The 20,073-nt window shown below is 37.3% G+C and overlaps 1 protein-coding gene across 4 annotated transcripts; it reads left to right on the top strand.

The window, feature by feature from the left end:
* The first annotated feature begins 730 nt into the window (after nt 1–730).
* Nucleotides 731–19,307, top strand: LOC122329716 (glycogen debranching enzyme-like). 4 transcript variants are annotated; one of them, XM_043226175.1, is made up of 34 exons: nt 731–867; nt 1,445–1,597; nt 2,567–2,777; nt 2,871–3,040; nt 3,384–3,587; nt 5,057–5,238; nt 5,322–5,433; nt 5,515–5,641; nt 6,212–6,314; nt 6,403–6,500; nt 9,022–9,161; nt 9,322–9,509; nt 10,228–10,351; nt 10,936–11,099; nt 11,264–11,365; nt 11,740–11,895; nt 12,689–12,839; nt 12,994–13,118; nt 13,380–13,492; nt 13,790–13,924; nt 14,074–14,204; nt 14,289–14,425; nt 14,555–14,688; nt 14,766–14,941; nt 15,245–15,347; nt 15,420–15,645; nt 16,462–16,579; nt 16,645–16,780; nt 16,957–17,069; nt 17,658–17,869; nt 17,947–18,044; nt 18,207–18,294; nt 18,651–18,784; nt 18,915–19,307. In XM_043226175.1, the coding sequence occupies exons 2-34, from the start codon at nt 1,516–1,518 to the stop codon at nt 19,030–19,032; spliced, it is 4,611 nt and encodes a 1,536-aa protein (XP_043082110.1). In that variant the 5' UTR covers nt 731–867; nt 1,445–1,515; the 3' UTR covers nt 19,033–19,307. The 4 variants fall into 4 exon arrangements, with proteins under 4 accessions (XP_043082110.1, XP_043082111.1, XP_043082109.1 ...); XM_043226176.1 differs by lacking the exon at nt 10,228–10,351 and adding an exon at nt 9,727–9,850 and having other exon boundaries at nt 17,664–17,869; XM_043226174.1 differs by lacking the exon at nt 10,228–10,351 and adding an exon at nt 9,727–9,850.
* The last annotated feature ends 766 nt before the right edge of the window (nt 19,308–20,073 follow it).

The raw sequence follows: 20,073 nt of genomic DNA, 5'->3' as shown, positions 1-20,073 counted from the left end.
CTATACTAACTGGGTACAATCAAGCTCCTCTAGAAATTCAGCTTTCATTAGCAAATATGTACGTAAAAATGCCGTCCAAAAACATTCGAGGTTTGGAAGAGAAGTTTACAGTTAGTAGAATTCGAATAAAAGAATTAAAAATATTTACAAAGATTATTATTAAATATTTACGTTTAATAATTCAATTTGAATGGCCTATGGGCGTTTATTATTATTAGTGATTTTTTTATTGCTTTATTCCTTTTTTTTATTACTTAGTATTTGTAACAAATAATACATTTTGTTATTTGTAACAAATATTTGTAATTCTACTTATATTCAGTTCTTAAATTTGATTGGCCTAGGGGCGTTCTAATCTGTGCGCTTGCTCCGTGACGCGCATTCAGAACGAATTTGAATGGAACAAGACACAAAATATTGCTTTATTTGAAGGCCCTAGTGTGAAAAGACTGTAAGCAATATCATACGGACAGGCATCCTACTATACTAAACAATCACCATGGATGCATTACCTGTGGTGGGCTTTTTACTCATTAGGTGATTCGAGTCCAGTTGGTATGCAGCCTGTTATTAGCATGTGATTGTGTTAATTTGCTGAAATACACAAATAATAATAAATGAAAACGAATAGTTGCTGTTACTGGTAATAGATTTGACATAGCACAACTATGCTGCATGCTAAACGAATGTTCTTAGACTTTTCCTGATGTAACCAATGAGATGTTACTCCAAAGGTGCTAGCTATATTTAGGGTCACTGAAAGGTCATGTCACCTCAGATGCATAACCTTATTAGACGCATAAGGTCTGCTCTATGGCCAACATCGGGTGACACTCCTATGAGGAGTGAGTCTGTCGGATGTTGCTGGTAATTAAACTTTCAATAACTAATTTAAGTTATGGCACATCATTTTAATAGTAACTTTATAGACTAATGCATGAAATGCTTGTCAAGTACTATCAACAAAAGTTTATAAATTTGTGTGCAGTAGAAAGTTTTCAACATATATTTTTTAATAATCTGATAATATTTGTTATATTCTATGCATGTGTATGTGTGCAAAGTAATTTACAATGTATAGCAAACGTCTATCTATCTATCTATCTATCTATCTATCTATCTATCTATCTATGTATCTTTCATTTTGTTATCTATCTATCTATCTATCTATCTATCTATCTATCTATCTATCTATCTATCTATCTATCTATTTCATTTTATTGTTATCTATCTATCTATCTATCTATCTATCTATCTATCTATCTATCTATCTATCTATCTATCTATCTATATATCTATCTCATTGCTGTTTTGGCAGCTTAGGTCAGTAGGTCAGATTTTTTGCAAACATTAGTTAAGAAGCTGTGAATCTGTGAACCCCACATCTAGCCTATATCAATTGCAGCAAATTGTTCACATGTTGTCCGTTGTTATCATATGGCAGCCTGCGCTCTTGGGGATCCAGAGGTAACCTCTCCTGTGTTTAAAGGGCATCCCAAAAAAAGCACCGCCAACATGTTCCGTGGCAAACAGACCAGAGTGCTTCTCCTGAATGACATGGAGACACTGGAGCGCACTCTATTTCGCCTGGAGCAAGGTAGGTTTTATTGTTACGCCGCCTTTCTTATAATCAGTTCTGCATTGCAAATGCAATGCCATCATCATCTCGTTTCGTGATTTTTAATTTATTATTTTATATATTTATTGTGTAATCTTTAATGCTGGTGTTAATGCATCATTTATTCTACCTCTCTTATTTCTCTTACTTTATTACTCTCTGCAACTCAACACTTTGGAGCCCTGGAGTAGCTTTGGATAGATTTACGTGTTACTCGTGGTGCATGAGGACCGAATATCACATTCAAAAAGCTGCCCGCTATATATAGCGGAGGAATGTGCTGGTGTTCTATGCCATTTTCTTTGGTGCTTATTGGTTTTGAAGTGAAGAAACTGTAAATATAGTTTACTATATTATGCGAAGGTCAGTTTGGTGCTGTGTACCTTTAAGCGTTGCCACGTTTAACCCATTTTTATGGGTTTTTAATAGCTCTTTTTAAAAAGTCTACTCAAAGAGATTTTCGTGTTTTGTTGTACAACGTAAATGTTCTACTGTTTCCACATTTTAGCACAGGATTTTTATATTTTATATTTTTATATTTAGAGGTATACCTCTAAAAATGCAATAAAATACCATGCATTAGATACTTTTTTTCCAAATTGTACCCCAAGCAACATCATGATTTTTGTAACCAGTGTCTTTAAATATAGATAACTGCAAACACTGATGAGTAAAACATGCATATTATATTTATATTTTATTATATATTTTATTTAGCATGCACAAGTTATTGGATACTGATCCAATAACTTGTGTCATTGTGCTTTGATGCAACCTGTGTTGTTAAAAGCGCTATATAAATAAAAATGATTGATTGAAATACAATAATTTACGATGCAAGGATTTTTAAATATAAATGAACTTCCTTAACCGAATATTTTAGTGTTCTTTGTTGTGCAACGCCCCCTGCTGTTTTCTCATGTGACTCACATTTTTCTATTCACTTAGGCTTTGAGCTTCAATTCCGCCTGGGCCCGACCCTTCAGGGCAAGAGTGTACATGTCCACACCAACTACCCAGCACCAGGCAAGAAGTTTGCCAGCTCCAGTTTCCGTCAGCTGGAGTGGGTTAACCCCAGCGGCAGAGAGGATGATTCAGACAAATACTGCAAACTGGATCTGGAGATAGCAGGCTCCTATCAGTATTACTTTGGGTGTGGGTGAGTGAGTTGTATAATTGTTTTTGTTTCTTGAAATTTGGGCAGCATCTAATTGTCTTCCAAGAAAAAGGTGTTACCCTACTGTTTATGCAGGCATGAGGCAAGAACCGGTGGCGGCTACATTGTTGTGGATCCGGTGTTACGTATTGGCCATGAAAGGAAGATACTGCCTCTCGATTGCATTACAGTTCAGACTTACCTTGCTAAGTGTTTGGGCCCTCTGGATGAATGGCTAGACAGAATCAGAGTAGCTAAGGAAACTGGTAGGAATCTGCATGGCAAATATACAGCTCTCATGTCTATAAAATGGGTATTCACTCTATATTTGGAATGGAATATATAGGACTTTTCAAAGCTTTTCAGGGTCGCATAAATACAGTATTAGCACACGGGCCATATGTGCCCGTGTTTTTTAAGCATCTTCTAATTTGACCAAATGAAATTAATAATTCCCTTCCAGCTCCAAACAAGCTCAGTTTTTCAGTAATTAGTGGTGTTGGCTAAGGCAAACACCAAGTAACAAGTTATTTTGACATGCAATTTATAAATAATATATATATAAATCTGAAGAAGATGGAATTATTTATATAAGATATTTTTTTGCAGGTTACAATATGATCCACTTCACTCCTCTTCAGAAATTAGGTGCTTCACGGTCATGCTACTCCATAGCTGATCAGCTGGAGCTGAACCCTGATTTCTCCCCACCCGGCAAGAATTACACCTGGATGGATGTGGGCAACCTGACGGAAAAAATTAAGAAAGAGTGGAACATGCTTTGCATCACAGACGTGGTGTACAACCACACAGGTAGATTTCTGTTACGTCTTCAGCATGTAGTTAATAGCACTAGGAGAAACTTCCAGCGCCGCCTTTGGCTTCGGCAGTTCATCTTATTGAAAATGGCAGGGTCACCTCTGAAGAATGACACAGCAGATCAAGAACGAAGTGGTTAGGCTATTTATATATAAATTGCAGCAATCAGAGTGTAGATGAAAGCTGACCTCTGTGGCACAATAGTTGAAATTTTTGACCTTTCAGCCGTTCTGCAGGAAGATTAACGTGGACTGCGTTGTTCTTTTTGACATTCTAATGTTTCATGTTGCCCTCTGCCGCATGTGTGTCATGTGAACAAATGTGACGTCACGCACAATGCATACGTTGAATAGGTGTCAGCTGAAAACTGTGTCTTGCCAACCAGCTTTGTTTTGCTTAGTCTGTAAAAGTGGTTAAGCAGGGTTTAGAAATAGTTCAACAGAATTGCATTTTGCTTTTGGTATGTTAAAGTAGTTAAAATAAGATTTCAGCATGCTTGGTATTTACAGGTATTTACAGTCACCTCAGTCAACCCCTTGAGATTGTCAAAAATGTAACTGCAGCAGTTGTGTAAATCAAATGAGACCAAAATTGTGAATTTTTACATAAACTTGTAGCTCATGCTTTAAAATATATTATGGACAGGGAAATCTGAGTTTTCCAGCATGCTAAAGTCACACAAATTGATGGCTTACTACTGACATCATTGCGGGCGCAATTAGCAATCTTTCTCTCAGACTTGTTTATTTTTCCTTAATTAAATAATAATAATTCACATATATTGTTTAGTATATAAAAATGGCAGTGTCTCCCCCAAAATATAAATATATATATAGGAACATACTGATGTTTCCACCTTTTATCTTATTGGAAACGGAAGGTTATTTACATATATTGTATTGCATATTGTTTAGAAATATCATTTTTCTAATCACTGGCTGAAAGAACTAAAAAAGGATGCATTTTATTAGTATCAAAACATTTAGACTCAAGAGGCGCTTCTGATGTCTTTGGTAAGTTGCCACAGGAAGTGTTTGCCGCTCATTAATCTTATAAAACACAGCTGTCATTGTTTGTGGAGCAGAACAGCCATGAATCAGAGCAGTTCTTTAAACACCAGATTATCACACTTAATGAGCCATTTTGTAATTGATTTTACTGGTTTATTTTATGCAAACATACAAGTCCTTATCAGACACTTGCATACAATTCATTTCCAGTCAGTTAAGTATGTTTACATGTCACCTTTTAATTTCCTTAATATGTGCACATACACACATGTGTATGTAATATAATCCCATACTAACAGGAAACACGAGATGACATTTTCGTATGCTTTGGTTTTGAAAACAAAGCACTTCTTTTGGCTGAAATAAAGTGGATAAATGGTCAGAGTGATGATTGAATATTGTCTGCACTGCAGTCTGTATAGATTATGAATTTATGATTGTTTCTTTGGTTAGCTGCTAACAGCAAGTGGATCAGACTCCATCCAGAGTGTGGCTATAACCTGGTAAACTCTCCTCATCTGAAGCCAGCCTGGCTGCTGGACAGAGCCCTGTGGCATTTCAGCTGTGCCATAGCAGATGGAAAATACAGCGACGGCGGCCTTCCACCTCTTATTGAGAATGACAAACGCATTATTGTGAGTCTTAAAGGTGTCACGGGTTCCAAGAATAGATATACTTTCAAGTTTGTGGTCACTAATAAATCGGCTTGATGTTTTAGATCCTTAAAGGGCTTCTGTGGACGGAGGTTTTCGCCCGATTGAAACTATGGGAGTTCCTGCAGGTGAACGTTGAGAAAGCTGTGGAGCAGTTTAGGAAGGTTCTTCAGGCTGGTGAGTGTCGGTTATCATGTTCTTGGATGCTATTTCAGTTATATTTCGTATGGTCTGAGGCTAAGTGTTTGCCATCTGCAGGTAACAGACCTGTCGGGCCTGAGCTGGAGGGAAAGCCAAGACTGAAAATCATCCAGGATTCGCAGTACAGACGCCTTTGCAACACTGTAGACATGCAGCTGGCGCTGGAGATGTTTGGCAGACACACGTGAGTCCACTTCATCTTTAAGTTCTGTTTAATGATTAATGTTTTTCTAGCTATTTGTTTTCTGTGACCAAATATCTGTTTAGTTCTTAATTATCTCAAATGAAAAGGTCAGGGTCAGATAAGTATAATCATAACCAGTACAATCACAATAAAGTAATAATATTCAGATCATATAATATCAACATGACAGCCCCTACCTACATAAAATGATACGTATTTGTCAAAGTACAAAAGTTCAAAGTATTTTTATATGTCTATATTGTTATTGAAATTAGAATTATTTGATTGAAAATACAGTGATATTTATAAAGCTTAAAAGAACAATTTTCGATTACAATATATTTTAAAATGTGATTTATCCTTATAATGGCAAAGCTAACATTTTAATCAGCCATTTAATCAACCAGTTTTCATAGGCAATCATACAGAACATATAACCAAAGTTTGAGATATTATATTATATTTGCTTAATTAGTTCATCTAGATGTCTGTTTTTCTTCTTATTATGCCAGTGTGCAGCACTTTGTAAAAAAACAACAACTTGTGTTTATGTGTTTATCAATACAATAGTAATGGTCCCAAATCCATCGAAGAGTGCTGTGATTGGTTTAAGAAGAGTCTAGAGGAACTAAATGTGGAATGCTATAAGGAAATGCATAGTCATCATGAAAAGGTTGGTTTCTGTGTGCACAATTCACAGATGATATGTCTGTTTCGCTTTGATGTCAATCTGATTACTTTATATCTTTTCTTTCTTCAAGGCTATAAACTGCTTAGTGGGAACCGTTTGTTATGAAAGGCTCGCCACCCACGGCCCTCAACTTGGACCTGTCACCTGGACAAACCCTTTGGTGACTAGGTAAATATTATGTAGTCTTGAAAAGCAACACTGCCAGTACAGTCTGATTTGTAACATATTCTGGCCAAGAACCGCCCACTTAGGCAGGAAGAGTTCATTTGATTGGTCAGCCACAACTTGTTTTGTATTTACACCTTATAAAAAAAAATATGGAAGTATGAATTCAGATGACAGACCATACAAGATGTAGACAAGTGTGATTACATCACTTGCTCACAATGGATACTCTGCAGTAAATGGGTACCGTCAGAATGGAATTTCAAACCACAAAGTAATGACAGTTTTACCTTCAAAAATCCTACTAAATTCCTCCTATATATATATATATATATATATATATATATATATATATATATATAAAACAAAGCTTTTCCGCTAATAAGACGGTAACACTTTACAATAATGTTCATTAGTTGACATTAGTTACCAATGTACAGTGCCTTGCGAAAGTATTCATACCCCTTAATTTTTGAATGTTAAATTACTTTTTTAAATTACCCACATCAATCTACACTGCGTACAAAAAAAAAAAAGAAAAAAACAGGTTTATAACATTTATTACAAATAAAAATTTTAAATATTTAGCTGAAGCATTTTTACAGTCTCAGGTCTTTTTAGTTTGATGCAACAAGCTTTGCTCATCAGCGATTTGTCAATTATCTGCGTCTCCTCATCTCTGTACGGGTTTCTTCAGAAATATTTGATTGGGTTCAATCCCAGGCTGTGTCTGGGCTACTCAATGAGTTGTTTATAAGCCACTCTTGCTGTGGAAGGTGAACCTTCTGCCCAGCCTAAGTTTCTGAATGCTCTGCACTGGGTTTCCTTTAAAGCTATCTCTATATTTTGCTCCACTGAGTGTTGCTTCTTCTCTGATGAGTCCCTTAGTCCCTCCCGCTGAAAAACAGCTCCACAGCATGAGGCCGCTACCAGAACACATTACTTTTAGGATAGAACTCTGCAGGTCATGAGAAAAGCTGGTTGCTTAGAATCGGGGTATATTAGACCAGAGAATTTTGCGTCTCAGAGCCTGAGGGTCCTTTAGGTCTCTAGAGGGCCTCTTGACCAACTCGTTCAGAATGTTATCATCTCACTGATCTTTTTCGAGACACACCTTTGATTTTGCCCTGTGGCTGCAGCAGTCCTTGCATGTGCATTCTGGGCACAGCAGCAGGTCAAACTGGAAACCAGTTGTAGGTTTTGGTGCTGAGAACATTCACGTACTGCAATCACATGCTAAAAGCATAGGTCAAATCACTGCTCATTCTGGAGATTGTTGTGACTACAATGTGGGATTGGTTTATGATTGTTTATGAGCTGAGATGTGACTAAGTGCATTCATTCAAGAATCTATTTGGGTATGAGAAGGTTTGGGGTTTTGGCAAACCCAGGGCAACTGCAAAGTACACGTGTTGTTTTTTATTTAAGATTTCTTTGTGTTTTTTCTGTTTGCTTAAAGACAAAATATAATAATACAAATGTGCAGTATTTTTTTGTAATATAAAACCAAGCTATTGTGATATCCGAGTGTTTTTCGATTAATTTAATTTGATTAATTTGAGTGTTTGATTAATTTTCCCTGAAAAGAAATTGAGGATATCCTCTGAATGTGTTTAACCCTCAAATTGGTTACAAGCCTCGTCAAAATTGTCATTGTGTGCATTATTTCAAATTTCTAATGTCTCCTTTTTTATTTACAGTCACTGGCAGCAGTAGTTCTCTGGGACTGAGACATAATTTTTTGCCAGATTAGTTTCCTTTGAGATTCTCTTCCCGGTTTCACAAGACAACTGGAAAAAAAACTTGAACTGACTGATCATCAGTGCCTTTGTTTTGTCTTAAGATAAAAATTCCTTAAATGTTCTAATTGAATTATCCTGGCTTAGTCTAAGGCCTATCTGTGAAACCAGGCCTTTTTTAATTTCACCGTACTGTCTTGCCCAACTTCACTTTGAAATACAAAAGATGCTAGTTAGAACTTAATTATTTTTTTTGTTTATCCAATCATATTTTCTCTTAATTTCTTTGCAAATAGAGTTTCCTTTTGGATATTGCGAAGTTATAGTTATAAAGCCAATAAACAAACAACAGTGGCAGGAAATTTAGGTTGCAATTTAAAGCCCTTTGTTGATTAGTTTCAGTTTAGACTAGTTCTGACTGTAATTGTAAGTGATCATTATATTTAGGCTATGCTTCTAATTAAAAACACATATTGATTTTTTTTTTTATTTAGATGTTTGATTATATTGATATATATTGATATACTTTCAATTATCTGTTCACTGGGGACCTAATGTCTCTTTTAAATCTCACGATTACAAACTCAGATGGTGTAGGTAGACTAATAAATATGTAGTTTACGTAGTCTTTTCCCATACAACTTGCTAGCTTTAGTGATAGACAGAAATCAGAAGGTCATTGCAGCCATCTGGTACTGTACTGTGTAATGTGAAATTGGCATTTTATTGTAAATACGCTGATGAAAATGGCATATTTACAGTTCGGCCTTGTTTCAATGATTCAGATATTTCACCTTCCCATTTGAGGACATGACCATGGAGCAGGAAAACCAGTTGATGCAGAATCCAAACGATGCTTGTCATCTGCTCGCCCATAACGGATGGGTCATGGGAGATGACCCACTCAGAAACTTTGCAGAGCCAGGTGAGTCAAAATACATGTATCTTTTTATGCGTCTTGTTTCTTCTGATTGCTAATGAAAATACCCGCATGTTTTTCCCACAATGGTTGATGCTGGTCTAAAACGTGACTAAGAATGTCTAACTGGTTAAGGAGCATAGCAATTCACTTATCTGTCTTTTAGGATCGAATGTTTATCTTAGAAGAGAGCTTGTTTGCTGGGGTGACAGCGTGAAACTGCGCTACGGCGACGCACCAGAGGACTGTCCGTACTTATGGGCTCACATGAAGAAGTACACGGAGATCACGGCCAAACATTTCTCCGGTGTGCGTCTGGATAACTGCCACTCCACACCCCTTCACGTGGCTGAGGTACATGCTCAGATTTCCACTTTATTTTTAATCTGCATGCATGTTACGTGATATATTTATACAAATGACATCATGTGCTATTGGCGGGAACTCAGACTTTTCTGCAGCGTCATTGTAAATTCATAAAGTAAAGCGATCGTTTTGGTTTCCCTCTGAGGTTGCACTGCAGGTGTTTGACATACTGTTGGATGTGATATTTTGTGTGTTGTGTCTATAGGCCATGTTAGCCGCAGCCAGAGTGGTCAGGCCCAATCTTTATGTGATAGCCGAACTCTTTACAGGAAGTGAACAGCTTGACAATTTGTTTGTTAACCGGCTGGGAATAACCAGTCTTGTGAGAGGTACTGCAGACGTCACGTTTACCCTTGATGCTGAATTTGCTCTTTGTGTTTTGTTTTTTTCTTCCTCTCTTTTGTTTACTCAAAATCATTTTTTTTTGCCAACGTTAACTCTTCCGCTCTATCATCTATGTGACATGATGCATTTCACATTGACATGATAATATGTAATTACTAACACATTTCATTACTTATAAACTTCCTTTATATCTTAATACAATAATAACTGATTATGTAACCTGAGCATGTTCCTATTTTTTTTTCTCATGCACTGCTCACCCTCATCTGTCCATCTTGCTTAAATTGCTTCTATACTATCTGTCACCCTATCTATCGCTCTGTCTGTCTAACCTTCCTGCTGTGTGCTGTGTGGGCTGCAGTATATGTTGGCTATTGCTCGCCAGCACAGGCCTGATCTGTATGTGGTGGCTGAGCTCTTCACTGGCAGCGAGGAGCTGGACAATATCTTTATTACTAGGCTTGGCCTTACCTCCCTCATCCGAGGTAAGAGGCACGGAGTTTGGGATGCAGTTGCAGCGACACACAAAATTAAGGAACATTACGTGTGAAATGCAAATACGGCAAATGTGGCATGCTGTGGATTATGATACTATACTATTTTGAGAATTATTAGAAAATCTGCAATCTGAGGTTGCAAAAAAAGCTAAATATTGAGAAAATCACTTTTAAAGTTGCCCAAATCAAGTTCTTAGCAATGCATATCCCTAATCCAGCATTTTAATTGTTTTATATATTTTTATGGTATCTTTATTGATCCTTATTTAATATCCTAAAGGTTTTTGGCATAAAAGAAAAAAATGTTATTTTGACCCATATCATTTATTTTGGCTGTTTACAAATGTAAATAAATGTGTGAAAGTATTATTAGGATGGTGATGAACAATCAAGCTTTGATACTAATGTTTATAACTTTACAGTACATATATAGATATGTACACAAATTAAATATAGCCTACTAGTGAGGGTATGAAAGTGCCGTAATAGGAAAAAAATACTATTAAATTGCGAAATCAGCCCTGTCATAAAGTTTTGCCTTTTAATGAGAACATCTATTCTGTCTTTATCAGAGGCCATGAGTGCTGGGGACAGTCATGAAGAAGGTCGACTGGTATATCGTTTCGGAGGGGAGCCTGTAGGTTCATTTGTACAACCAAACCTCAGGCCTTTAGTGCCTTCAATTGCTCACGCCATGTTTTTGGATGTTACTCATGACAACGAATGCCCTATTCAGGTCAGTAACATTTACTGATGTTAAATGGCCAACAAAAACAGTATTTTAGGCTAAACGTCCTGTAAAGTGTTTTTATTTTGTGTTTTATTTTTACTACTGGCATCACTGTGTATTTAACGCTAAGTAATGTTAATTTCTGAAATCAAATATGGTTTTTCTTGTAGGTTCGTTCAGTGTTTGATGCTTTACCCAGCTCTGCTATCGTCTCTATGGCATGCTGTGCCTCAGGAAGCACTAGAGGATACGATGAACTCGTACCTCAACAGGTACATTTAAAGACTATTGTGACGTCAGCCTCTAGGAAAACTGGTTATGAGGCTTTTAAGTCACCAAGTCAAAATATCTAATGTTTCATATCAAATTTAAGGAACATTATGTCAAAAATATATTTAGTGTTTGTCATAAGTCACAACCAGACAGAGAAACATATTAATAGACAGTGCTGTTGACTTCCTGCTTCCTTTGAAGGGAGCGTTTTTCTTATTTTTAATCAGACTTCTAACCCATTCACACTTTTGACTGGTAGATATTTTGTTTTATTACATTAATATCATATTCAATTTCCCTTTTTGCCCACATAATATCATTTTTACGTTGTCTACCAGCACAAGCTGACTTTACTTCTTTTATTTGAACTCAGATTTCAGTAGTGAAGGAAGAGCGTCTGTACTCCAAATGGAATCCTGATGCACTACCCTCTTCTGTTGGGGAGGTGAACCTCCAAACTGGTATAATGTCCGGAAAACTCGCCCTCAACAAACTCCATCAAGAGCTGGCAGAGAAGGGCTTCACCCAGGTCAGGATCATGTTTACTCATAACAGATATTATTATGATTCTCATAATTTTTATTAACTACTCATTAAACTCCTAAGCGCTGACAGTTTTATTCTCACTCAAATAAAATAAATGTTTCAGGCTCAAACTAATTAGACACAATCTGTTTCAAATATTTTCAGCTTGTCCCTCGTATCAGTGTTGTGTATACAGAGATAAACTTAGAATGGAAAGTCTTTAAGAAAGTATTTAAAACATGAAATGTGAAACAGGTTTATTTAAATCACTTACTGTATTTGTAAAAGCATTTAAGCTTTTTGTTTCTCTTAATTATATCTCTAACTCATTTCTACAAATGTAACTTTTTTTTTTTTTTTTTTTTAAAACAATACATCTTTTGTTTAACCTGTAAATCTTGCCTGACCAAAAATGTGTGAATAAATATATGAAACAAGGTATATGAATGCATGAATTATGCAGCGATAAAAAGATTTTCCTACTTTTGTCGGCTCTTTTTGAATTCTTCTAACATTTGACAATGATGATAAACTAATTAGATATTTTCAGTTCATTTTGAACAGCATATCAACAAAAAATGTTTTTTATGATGTTGCTTAAAAAGTGTACTGTGTTTCTTTAAAATACACAACACTTGAGCATCGCTATCTAATTGCACGTCTTCGCAAATGTTTTTCCGTTCGTGATTTCTTTCTATATTCAAATAGGTGTTGTTTAAGCTGTACAGTGTAGGAGCCACACTAAGGTTTAAACTTGTAACCTACACCTCTCACCTCCTGACTCCACCATGTCACAGGTTTACGTAGATCAGCTGGATGAAGACACCGTGGCTGTGACGAGGCATTGTCCCAGCACACATCAGTCTGTTGTGACTGTGTCACGTACAGCCTTTAAAAACCCAGAAACACACCAATACAGAGAGCATCCGCCCCCCATGTACATCCCAGGTACAAATGCAAACACTTTGCTTTCCAGTTACGTGGTTGACATCCAACTCATCTGTCTTCATTTACGTGTTGCACGTGATGTCATTTTCACTGAATTTCCTATGACTCATGTTCTTATCTGTACTTCTGTTTTTTTTGCCATCTCATCGCACAGGTAAAATCGAGGAGGTGATTTTAGAGGCACGTACAGTGGAGAGAAACGCTGAGTCATATGTGAAAGACGAGAGGTTTATCAACGGCATGCTGAACTACACAGTTGAGCTACGCGAGCACGTCCAGGTAACACGACACCTGGATTAGTGGCAGCTGCGCAGTGAAATGAATGGGAGGGTTGCGAGGATCAAATATAAGTGCGTGGCTGTCACCAGACAGAGAAAAGACTAACAGACAGAGAACCTGCTTTGCGGCTATTCTAGGAATTTTGGCTTATGCTGTTTTTTCTGGAAGCTTTATATTGTAAGCGTGCACTCACTTGACTCCCTTACTTGAGTGCAGAGCTTCTGATGTGGGCCTGAATAGAACACGTGTTTTTGTTTTCAGTTAAAGGACAGCGAAATCATAAAACAGGGAGATGCCACCACAAAGGGCCGAAGTGAGTTCGTTGAGGAGATTTTGTTTGAAAAGCTCACGCCCGGTAGTGTAATTTCATTCAGGTAAACAAAAGCACAACAAATGAAATAAATCACACACACATACGCGCAGCTTTTTCCATAACGCATCATCTTTCAAGCTTCTAAAAAACATAAGAGCACAAATCATCTAAACCACTTTTATGGTGCTTTTATAGTGCTCCTCTCTCCTTGTCTGTGCCTGAAAAACTACAAAAAAATCTCTGAAAGTGTGTTCATGTAAAACGCCACATGAGTACAAATAAGTCGTTGTTTCTGAGTGAACTCATCTTTTTAAATGAACATTAATCCATTCATTTCACCATTTAACTAATCTCCCAGGGTGAGTCTCGATCCAAACTCTCAGAAAATGGTTGGCTTCTTGCGAACTCAGCTCTCACAGTTTAACCGGCTGTATAAATCCGGCAGTCTGACTGACAGCAGTGTCCCTGGCATCCTGAAAATAGCTTTAGACTTGTGAGTCATTTTTACCGTAATCATTTTCAAATACAATTTCCAGCTATTCATTTGTTAAGAAATTGAAATATCAATTACTAGTCTAGAGAGCAAAATATGTGTTTTAATGGGGGTTTAATTCAGGCCTGTTGTCTTAAATTATGTCACAGTTTAATGTCCAAACTGACTCTGGCGGAGTTGAACGTGTTGTTATTTCGCTGTAATGCGGAGGAACAGGAAGACGGCGGTGGCTGCTACGACATACCATCCTGGATGCCACTGAAGTATGGAGGCCTACAAGGTGCTAAAATACACATGTAACTGGATTTGTTTCGGGTCGTTGTAGTTATGTAACTGTATAAACGGCATGTTTTATTGCTCACAGGTTTTGTCTCGGTGTTGGCTGAGATTCGACCCAAAAATGACCTTGGACATCTGTTTTGTGACAATCTCAGACAAGGTGATTGGATGATCGATTACGTGAGCTCCCGCCTGATGAATAAAGGTGGAGCTCTGCGGGAGGTAAGCATGCAACTCAACCTGCGTCCATTTCAAATCATTCGTATAAAATTGTAAATCGTAAAATGGCGTTTTATGCACATTATTGTAGCATACTTCCTACATTTTCTACATTTTTCTTACTTTCCATAGGTTGGAAAGTGGTTCAGCGCTATATTTACATACCTCAAACATATCCCACGCTACTTAGTGCCTTGTTATTTTGATGCCATTATTGTCGGGGCGTATGCCACGGCTGTAGATGCTGTTTTCAACCAAATGTCCAGGTCAGTTAAATATGTAAGAGCGTATTTAATGTGTTCTGTGTGGGGTTTTGTTGGTAAATGTGTGCAATGGCTTACAGCTTTGTTCAGAATGGGTCGACTCTGGTTAAGCAGCTGGCCCTGGGCTCAGTTCAGATGTGCGGGGTGGGTCGTGTCCCAGCCCTGCCGCCCCTTTCTCCCGAACTGGAGGATGTCCCCGTGCGACTCAACAGTGTGACCAAACAAGAGGAGCAGTGTTGCGTTTCTCTTGCTGCAGGTTTGGATTCATATACAGTTTCGTCCAATGTAAAGCAACTGATGGACGGGACTGTTTTATATTTATTTAATACTTAAAATTACGGAATAAGACCAGTGCATATTATCTAAAAGTGTTGCCATACTTATACAGTTTTGCAAATGCTACCATACCGGCATGCTTAATAATGCTTAAAGGATTAGTTTACCCTAATATGAAACATTTTTGTTAAAAAAAAAACTTGTCAGAAGACATGTGTTGATTTTACAAATGTGATGATTTTTTAATGTTGGACATGCTTCAAAAATGTTGTCACCTATTTAGGTCTGCCACATTTCTCCACTGGAATTTTCCGCTGCTGGGGGAGAGACACATTCATAGCGCTCCGAGGTCTCATGCTTTTGACAGGGAGGTACCTGGAGGCCAGGTGTGCATCTCGTTTTGAAATGAATACCAATGACTCTGTGATCATCCTCTAATCAGACGTTGTTTCTGATAGAAATATCATTGTGGCTTTTGCTGGCACGATGCGCCATGGTCTGATCCCTAATCTTCTGGGTCAGGGTGTCTCAGCCCGTTATAACTGCCGTGATGCAGTATGGTGGTGGCTTCAGTGTATCCAGGACTACTGTAATATTGTGCCCAATGGCACAGATATTCTTATGTGTCCTGTGTCACGTATGTATCCCGCTGACGATTCTGAGGCACAGCCCCTGGGGACAGTGGTAAGAAGAACAGAAACAATCTCTCGACTGCTTATGATACTTGATACAGTACAATGCTATGCCCTACTTACATAAATCAGTAAGGAGAGGTATGTAATTTAGCAAACTTTCTTATAACATCCAATATATTAGTCACTGGAAGTTACGATTATGAGTTATATGATTTTGTTTCACCCTTGTATATTACATCAGCAATGGTTAGCTTCTTTCAAGGCCGTTATCTTATAGTGACATTTTGTTAATAAACTAAATGTAATATTTTACTGTTCATAATAGGTGCAGATTTTGTGTGTGTGTGAGCGCAAATACAATGAATGGGCACTGGAGCTCTCAAACGTCATAAAGAGTACAAAAGCACCATAGAAATACTGTGAAAGTGGCTAATTAATTGCCCAAGCATAGGGACAGATTTTATGTTAATAATATTAAATTCATCACACCATGCTATTATATGATTTATCTGAACTACCTTTATGCTGCGTTTTGTCATTTTGGATCTTAACAGCCTTAAAAATTGCTTTAATTGAATAGTACGGCTAGAACATTCCAGAATGTCAATGATTTTTATTATATTATAATATTATTTTATTACTGTATCTAATGTTTTGTATAATTAAACGGCCTTTTTACAATTGTTAAATAAATGAATGAAGTGGCATTTTATTTTGAGTATATATCACAGGCAAATATCTATATATTTAATAAGATTATTAAAGCATAATGCACATAAACTATTGTTTACATGTTCAGTTTTGATGTGGCATGGTTTCATTTTGACTGAAGCCTGATCGTTTTTTTGTTTATGAATTGTATCAGGTTCACGACCAGCCATTATATGTGGTCATTCAAGAGGCCATGCAGCGTCATATGCAGGGAATAGAGTTCAGAGAGAGAAACGCAGGTCCACAGATTGACCACAACATGCGCGACGAAGGTGAGTCATTATCTTGTTCTCTGTCTCAAACCGTACCTAACTTTTCCTATTGTCCTGTCCCATAGGCTTCAACGTGCAGGCCAAAGCAAATCCCGAGACAGGATTTGTTTACGGTGGAAATCGCTTTAACTGTGGGACGTGGATGGATAAAATGGGAGATAGCGACAAAGCTCATAACAGAGGCGTTCCAGCCACATCCAGGTACTAAAACTCCCCGCTAACATACCTGTCATGCTAAACCCATATAATAATGCTCCACTGTATGGCGCACAAAAACAAAGGCTGGCAGTGTGAAACACTGATATTGAGTAGCTTTGAGCCTGGATAAACCAGTCCTCAGTACGTCAAGTGGGTGATTTTGTTGTGTTCATGTACAGGGACGGCTCTGCGGTGGAGATTGTGGGTCTTTGTAAGTCAGCGGTGCGCTGGCTGATGACGATGAATGAGAGCGGAAGTTTCCCATACTCCTCTGTCACAATAAACAGAGATGGTACATCCTCTTTAACGCATTCTCATTCTCAATAAAACTGTCGATGTTCACTTGTTTTTGTTCGTCACAAAATAGTGTGCCAGTAATTAAATACTGCATGTCATCAAAAGGGATTTGTACAAATTTGTATTAATATTTTCTGTTTCTTTTTGTTTTTATTAGATTTTTTGACAAATTAGGACACCAGTATTGTTTTATTTTAATTTATAAAAAAATTTTTCATTAATTGTATTACAAAATAAAGTTACAGTAATTAAATGTTTTATTATATCTTGTTTTTTTTTTTTTTTATCTTGGTTTATTTTTTTGTTTTGTTTTATTTAGTACTTTATTTGAAATAAAGTAACACTTTTATTTTTCTTTATTTACATTCCATCAAAAACGTTTAAAACTACTACCAAAACAACATTTGTGCCATGTCGACTGTTGCTACAGTGACTCTTAAGTCTAATTCATGTTGAAAAGACACACCTTCTGGTAGTGAAGTATGATAATTCACTCTTATCTTACAGTATTTTCATCTGACGGCATGCTAATCCGTTTTCATGTTATAAAGATTTTGTCGTGACCAAGTGTAATTTTTTCCAGGAACAGAACAGTCCGTGTCGTATAAAGAGTGGAATCAAAGGATCCAGGAGAATTTCGAAAGGTTTTTCTACGTGTCAGAAGACCTTTCGGACCCAAATGAGCAACATCCTGACCTGGTCCACAAGAAATGCATTTACAAAGACAGTTATGGGGCCTCTAGCCCCTGGTGTGACTACCAGCTCCGACCTAACTTCACCATCGCCATGGTGGTGGTGAGTCCAAGTGCTTATAGAGATTCTTCTCAAGAGTTTTTGAGAATGTTCAGTTACAGAGTCCTTTGTTTCATTAGGCACCAGAGTTGTTTACAGTGCAAAAAGCATGGAAGGCTTTAGAGATCGTAGAGAAGAAGCTGCTCGGTCCTCTGGGAATGAAAACGTTGGATCCAGAGTGAGTAGAAAACAACACCTGCTGTCTGCCTGTGGGTTAAGCAGCTACTTCTTGCCGGCTGACTAGACGTGGTTTAATAAGTGGTTTAGTCTAGAACAAAAAGCATTTGTGCTTCGGTGAAGTCATTTGTGTGTAGAAACATCTCTGATGTTTGTTGAACAGCGATCTGGTGTACTGCGGTGTTTATGACAACGCCCTGGATAACGACGACTACAACTGCGCGAAAGGATTCAACTACCACCAAGGACCTGTATGTTTTCATGCATTAAAGGAATAGTTTGTGTAAAATTACAATTTCGTCAATGCTTCCTCACCCTCAAGTTGTTCCAAACCGGTATGAAGTTTCTTTCTTTCCAGATGCAAGAAGGTGCATCTGGTCTCCATTGACTTCCATACTACTTTTCTTAATACTATGGAAGTCGGTAGGGACCAGCAACTGTTAGTTACTCGCTTTCTTCAAAACGTCATCTTTAATGTTGAAGAGAAGAAACTCATACTGGTCTGGAACAAGGATGACAATTTTTGGGCGAACTATCTTTTTAACAACTATCAATATTTAATTGTTTTTTTACTTTTAAATACGCACATTTCATCATTAATTTACAGGAATGGCTGTGGCCAGTCGGATACTTCTTACGAGCCAAGCTTTATTTTGCTAAGAAAATGGGCCAGGAGACATACACAGAATGCGTGTACCTGGTCAAGAACGTTCTGTCTAGACTTTATACCCATTTAGAAAGGTATCACAGAGCTCACACCACTACAATAATACCGTTTCTTTCAAAATGTTGGAACGATTTTAAACTACAGGAGTACAAGTCATTCACACAGTATGCAACATTTAACAGCTATATGTTCTCTTCGATCTAGATCATCTTGGAAAGGTTTACCTGAGCTGACCAATGAAAACGGACAGTACTGCCCATTCAGTTGTGAAACACAGGCTTGGTCGATCGCCACCGTTCTGGAGGCCCTATATGATTTATGATTATATGAAGGACAAACTCTATACTTCCTGCCACCTTCCTGAGAAGTTCAGAAGACGTTGTTTTACCTTCACAACCCTTTGCAGACACAAATATGTGTATTTTGATTGTCCCAGCTCGCTTTAGAGAGGTTTTTCTGTCATGTTTGCACTCTTGTTACAACCAGCATATTTAGATTCAGGTTGCTGGTTAAAAAAAAAAAAATGCCCTTATGTGATTATTAAAGTGCATATGATGCTCCCTCAAGATTAAAAAAACTGATTCCTTATCTCTGATACAACTGGTGTTATGTTTCCCTCTCTAAATGAATTTTACAAAATCTTAGCGCTATTACAAACAGATCTTAATTTAGACCCACAATATGGGCAGTGCTTCTTTTTTGTTGAGTCATGGTGCTTCATTGTCTGCCCATGGGCAACAAATGCTCATTATTCTGCCTTCATGAACCTACGTACTTTACACAACAAACCGCTGCAGGTAAAATGACGTACGTAGTTTAGTCTCTAGATGCCTTGCATTTTTTAAGAGCTATTTTCGATTTCTGTTTTTATCAAAAAGTGACATCTTAAAAACAAACAATGGTTGGAATTGATTGCAAAGATGAGATTTAAAAATCAGTTTTGTCTAACATACAGTTACAGAAATATTATTCACACCACATTGGAAAAAGCAGTAATGCAATTGATCGTAGGATTTTTTATCGATAAAACTATAAACTATCGGGTAATATAACTGATGCTGTTTTATGGAAAACTCAAAAAGAGGAGCGCTACCATCACAGCCGAGCGCTTCTTTAAAGAACATTGTTGAATAATAACAATCCACTCAGTTTGAGTGTATGCTAATTGTACAAAAATACAATTAGTTTAGACTATATGTGTTTCCCGCTTTTTTTTAGAGATGTTTATCACGTTGTCTTAAAAAGGTCCAGGTAAGACAATCTTTTAATCGGAACAATTAGCTATTAATCAATTAATTATCATTTTAAAATAGTCTGAAAGCAAGCCTGTGTTCTTTATCGTTTCAGCACAAAGAGGAAAAAC

The sequence above is a fragment of the Puntigrus tetrazona genome, chromosome 24, assembly GCF_018831695.1.
Source record: "Puntigrus tetrazona isolate hp1 chromosome 24, ASM1883169v1, whole genome shotgun sequence".
NCBI lineage: Eukaryota > Metazoa > Chordata > Actinopteri > Cypriniformes > Cyprinidae > Puntigrus > Puntigrus tetrazona.
The sequence above is the reverse complement of the archived record's forward strand: the minus strand, read 5'-3'. Positions and strand labels throughout refer to the sequence as shown.

Coding starts and splice junctions, on each gene's coding strand:
- LOC122329716 (XM_043226175.1), top strand. CDS start 1,516: ATGTTCCGTGGCAAACAGACCAGAGTGCTTCTCCTGAATGACATGGAG. Junction 3,588..5,056: donor CGTGGTGTACAACCACACAG/GTAGATTTCTGT, acceptor TTCTTTGGTTAG/CTGCTAACAGCAAGTGGATC. Junction 15,348..15,419: donor GGGAGGTACCTGGAGGCCAG/GTGTGCATCTCG, acceptor TGTTTCTGATAG/AAATATCATTGTGGCTTTTG.